Raw genomic sequence first — 5,492 nt, 5'->3', positions numbered from 1 at the left:
CGGCTACTCGCTGTGGTACTGACCAGAACCTCCAAGCCAAGCGCCCGGCGACCGAGCTTGCGCGCATATCTGTGGACAGTTCAGCTGGGCTCAGAGAGAAAAAGGCAGTACCAGCAGGGAGCTGGTTGGAACTTCTGCTCGTTGCGAGAAGAGGTTTTTGAAAAGTCTCGGTGCAGCGTCAGCCCTATTTATAGGGGGAGGGACTCTGCCCTCTCTGACGCTGACGAGTGTATCTCCAGCCAATCCTGGCTGGCGTAATGTAATAGGAGCTTCTGATGAGGTCACGCCATGGGCATTCCCAATGTGAGACACGAAACGAATGCTATGAAAGAGAACCGTGGACTTCAGCTGAAAATTTAAACAAGCCCACCTGACAGGTCCCTCTCCCTTTGCTGTTGGCTGCACTACAGCTCCTCCCTCCACCGCTCCTCCCCCACAGCGGAGCCTGCCGTGGACGCGCAGGTTAATAAGCAGGGCCGCCGATGACGTCATGAGTCTTCTTCCTTTTACCTGTCTTTGTTTTCTGAGCAGGTGCCACTCGAAAAAATGTCAGTTTTCCTGTAACGTCAGGTTATTTCTCCACTATTACCACAGCTGCAGCACACTGGAAATCTTTAGGTTGAATGGTGGTGCTCTGCACGGGGAAATAGTGTGAGCAGCGTGTGCACGAGCGTGACTGATACTGCGAAGACCCGCCTCCTGGCTCTGATTGGTTGTTTCTGACTTGGAGCGGTGTATTTCTGCAGATGGCAGCAGGACCAGTGGGAGGAGCCAGAAGAGCTTGATTTTTTTTTTTTTTTCACAGATTATGGCTCATATTCTACTGTCAGGACACAGTGACAGTTTTAACAAATAAAAACAAATATATTTTTATAAAAGTTACCTACTGCAGCTTTAATGTATTAAAAAACAACCTGATTTTTGATCACATGATGCAGAAACCAGAATAAATTAAAATGCATGTTTTCTGTCTAGTTACCAGTCTAGCTGGCTGAGTTTAAACTGGTCCCTCTGAGCCCCTTGGAGCTTCTGGTCTCGTGCTGTTCGATGTGTTTCCCGCTGAGTCCTGGTGGTCGTGTATCCCAACCCCTGCGGCTGCTTGTTCGGAGCCGCGCAGCTCTGCGGCTCAGTGCTCTGCGCCGAGGAGTGTTTGTCAAACAGAGAGAACATTCCTCAGCCTCAGACGTGGACCGATGCACTCGGCCCTGACAGCTCCTGGGATTCCTGCAGAGCCTGCCAGGTGGGGGCCCTGCAGAGGTCTGCAGTAGAGCGGCTAAAATCCTCAGCCGGACCCAGCGGAATTTCTCCAAGTTAGAATGATCCGAGGAGTGTGCTTGGGACCTTTTCGTCTTTTCCTGGTGTGCTCCGTCGCAGGCTTGTTGATGGACCAGCACAGAGACGCAGAGGATGACCAAGAGCTCAACAAAGCTATTTTGGAAATGCTGCACATCAAGAAGGTGTCAGCGAGTCACCAGGCCAAAGCGCACCCGTACATGAGGAGGATCTACCAGCATCTCGCCGCGCTGGACGCTCCAGACTTTGAAAGTTTGGATGGAGTTCTGGTGCATAGCTTTAAAAGTGTCGATGGTAAGGACTTTTGGAAATTAAAGGCGAAGGAACACATATTTTCCCGCCGCCGTTTATGTCAGAGTATGAAACTAAAATGATTATATGATGAGAAGGAATGGAGCTGTAGCTGGTCAAACCTTCTAAATACCATTACATGCAATCTCACGCTCAAAGTATGTGTTGAATATGACTCTCACCTTCTGCCACATCAAATTTTAGCTTAATATCTTTAAAATTGACTTAATTATAACAATTTTGTGTTTTTTAAGGCCAGTTGGTTGTCTCAGCCATCTTGAATTAGGTTGACTCCTAAAGTTAATCAGTTGTAGATGTACATCCAACGATTATTTCCTACATGTTTCATTAAAATCCATCCTGCAATTCACAAGATATTTTGCTAACAGACAATGTTAACTTTAAACACTGCAGTTATTGGCAAAACTTTAAACAAAGATCTTTTATCTCAGAATATCTGTTGGGGATCAGTCTCAGCTACTACCACACCAAGCGTTAGCTCAGTGTCTGTAAAATCAACTAAATGTCATGCTCTTTTGTGTTTTTGAAGGCTGCTCGGCTGTGGCGGCCATCTTGAGATGGGTTGACTCCGGTAGTTAATCCGTTGTAGATGTACATCCAGTGATTAATTTTTGAGAGTTTCATCAACATCTCTCCAGTGATTCACAAGATATTTTGCTAACAGACAGCCACACACCCCTTTTCCTTTCAGCAGGCAATAAAGAGCGAATATTTATGAACACAGTAATTGTACATTTATTGCTTTTTGAAATAATTACAAATACTTTTATAGTTTTAGTATTAAAGTTTTGGTTTTTATAAGTATTTTTGTATGATGAATATAAAATAAGAAACTATGTTCAGGTTTTGCTTTCGTTGGAGTTGATTCTGTTTTTTGATTTTTTGATTTTTTTTGGCCCCACCAGCTCCACCTGCCGCTCCTGACGGCTGGATCTGGTTTAACGTCAGCAGCCTGAACCCGTCCATGCTGGGTGCCGAGCTGGTCCTGTTCCGGAGGACCCTCCACCCGCGTCCCCTCAGCGTGACCGTCGCCCTGCACGGGGTGGTTGCGCCGCAGGACCCCCTGGAGGAACGCCTGGCCCTCCAGGAGAGGCAGCTGACCCTGGATCAGCGGCCCTCCTCCGGGTACGACGTGTTCGACGTCTCCGAGCTCCTGGCCGCGAGGCCTCTGGAGGTGGTGGGCTTCCAGCTGCACTACACAGACGAGAGCGGGAGCCTGGTCCTCCACGAGGCGCTGACGCAGAGGCTGTACTGCCTGAGCAGAGGCTGTCTGAGCGAGCCCCTGCTGGTGCTCTACCAGGAGCGCCCTCTTCAGGTCTAACTCTGTCACTGCGGGTTGCCCACACCTGGTGTTGCCCGCCACCAAAGGCAACAGGGCGATAATGCTTTTGCCCCTGTGTGTGTGTGTTCTGGAAGTAAACAACAAGGAACTAGTTGACAACTAGCACCGAGTCAACCCGAACCAAGATGGCCGCCACGGCAAAGCCATCTTGGCAAACACAAAAAGGGCTATAACTCAGATATTGAGCTAAAATTTGGTGTGGTAGTAGCTGAGACTGAACCCCCGACTTATACTGAGTTCTAACTGATTGCATGAAGTCTGTGTTTAAGTTTCCCATTAGAATAACTCTGTTAGCAAAATATCTCATGAACCAATAAATAGATTATATTGAAAGTCTCAGAGATGAATCATTGTGTTGACATCTTCAACTAAATAACTTTTGGACTCAACACAATTCAAGATGGCCGCCACAGCTGACTGACCGGAACCACAAAAGCGGTGATAATTCAGTTGATTTTAGAGATATTTAGCTAATATTTGGTGTGTTAGTAGCTGAGCATCATCCCCAGTGCAACACATTGTATGACATCTTTGCTTAAAACTTTAGCATTACCTGTTGAAGTTAACCCTATTTGCCTGTTAGCAAAATATCTGATGAGCCAGAGAATGGGTTTCAATGACACTGTAAGAAAGTTTGTCCATACATTTACAACATACATTTTTGGTCAACCCAGTTGAAGATGGCTGCCACAGCCAGTTGACCGTAGCGTACACAAAAATGCCTACAAAACAGTCATTTTTTCAGATATTGGGCCAAAATTAGTAGTTAGTAGCTGAGAGGCCGCCGCAAGTCATGTCGGAACGGGAAGAGGCCATCCCCAAAATGTTCCCACAAAGTTGGGAGCATGAAATAGTCCAAAATGCTGAAGCATTAAGAGTTTCTGTTACTGCAACTAAGCGGCTGAGCCCAATTCCTGAAAAACAACCGCACACCATAATCCTCCCTCCACCAGACTTTAAAACTGGCACAATGAATTCAGACAAGTACCGCCAAACCCAGACTTGTCCATCAGATTGCCAGACAGAGAAGCATAATCCGTCCCTCCAGAGGACACGTCTCCACTGCTCTGGAGTCCAGTGGCGGCGTGCTTTACACCACTGCATCTGACACTTTGCACTTGGTGATGGAAGGCTTGGAGGCAGCTGCTCGGCCATGGAAACCCATTCCACGAAGCTCTCTACACTCTGTTCTAGAGCTGATCTGAAGGCCACATGAAGTTTGGAGCTCTGTAGCTGTTGACTCTGCAGAACGTTGGTGACCTCTGTGCTCTACAAGCCTCAGCATCCTCTGAGTCTGCTCTGTGATTCTACATGGCTGACCACTTCATGGTTGAGTGGCTGTTTTTTCAAATCACTTCCACTTTTATATAACACCACTAACAGCTGACTGTGGAATATTTAGTAGCAAGGAAATTTCCCAACTAGACTTATTGCACAGGTGGCATCCTATCACTGTACCACGCTGGAATTCTCTGAGCTCCTGAGAGTGACCCATTCTTTCACAAATGGCTGTAGAAGCAGTCTGCATGCCTAGGTGCTTAATTTTATCCACCTGTGGTCATGGAAGGGATTGGAGCACCTGGAATCATTGATTTGGATGGGTGAGTAAATACTTTTGGCAATATAGTGTACTTTTTCTGTGTTTAAGGATTAGTGATCTCTAATGGTCAGGCTGATAAAAGCTGCCATCTTGAATGTTGCACGTCAAACAACAACTATCTCTTGTCAGTTGGCTGAGCGGCCAAGATGTATTTGGACACCAAACACTTTTGTTCTTCATCAGTCATTTACATATAGGGGAAAAAACAGACTGTCTGTTTTTCAACTGCTTGAATTAGCTTTGCTAATTCTGTATTTAATTCTTTGACAATTTTTATTAGAGCAAACCTAACCAGTGCATGATAAGTATGATTTCTCAAAGGTTACCATTAAATTTCTCCCACACAACAGTCTCCACAGTAACTGGCTCTTCACTTTCTTCTTCTCTCTTTTAGGAGCTCATCTTTTAGGAGCCTTATTTTTTTGTTAGTATTAAACCAGTTCTCCCGTGCCTCCTTGTGAAGGTGTTACAGGCACTTATGTCCCATCAAGAGAAGGCACAAGAGAGGACCCAGAACCTGCTGGATTATATATCAGATCTGGCCTCGGAGCACCTTGGGATCTCCTAAGGAGGAGCTGGAAAGACGAGAGAGATGTTTGAGGAAGTCTCTTTTACTGCAACCTGAACCCCGGTGAGGGCGGGTGGATGGATGGATGAATGGTTGGATGGAACCAGAGAGGTTTATTTTCATTTCATTTTATGGCCTCAACGATAAGTGCAAGTTTGTGCTGTTTTATGAGCGTTCTTTCAGTGTGTGCTGGCCGCCCTCTAGTGGCTGCAGCCTGTCACTACAACGTGATGTTGACAGGATAAAAATTGGTTCAAAGAAGAAACTTTACACATTGCTGTTTTGTTTTTAAACATCAAAGCACCCCTCTTAAAATCCAATAAAACTTTTGTCCTGTATCTCATAGCATGTGGTCATGACTTTTTTTTTTGGGGGGG

The 5,492-nt window shown here is 46.0% G+C and overlaps 1 protein-coding gene across 1 annotated transcript; it reads left to right on the top strand.

The window, feature by feature from the left end:
- The first annotated feature begins 648 nt into the window (after positions 1-648).
- On the top strand, positions 649-4,363 carry LOC108229053. The gene is made up of 2 exons (XM_017404707.3): positions 649-1,587; positions 2,511-4,363. The coding sequence occupies exons 1-2, from the start codon at positions 1,317-1,319 to the stop codon at positions 2,924-2,926; spliced, it is 687 nt and encodes a 228-aa protein (XP_017260196.1). The 5' UTR covers positions 649-1,316; the 3' UTR covers positions 2,927-4,363.
- The last annotated feature ends 1,129 nt before the right edge of the window (positions 4,364-5,492 follow it).

This window comes from Kryptolebias marmoratus, linkage group LG7 (genome assembly GCF_001649575.2).
Source record: "Kryptolebias marmoratus isolate JLee-2015 linkage group LG7, ASM164957v2, whole genome shotgun sequence".
Lineage (NCBI taxonomy): Eukaryota > Metazoa > Chordata > Actinopteri > Cyprinodontiformes > Rivulidae > Kryptolebias > Kryptolebias marmoratus.
The sequence above is the reverse complement of the archived record's forward strand: the minus strand, read 5'-3'. Positions and strand labels throughout refer to the sequence as shown.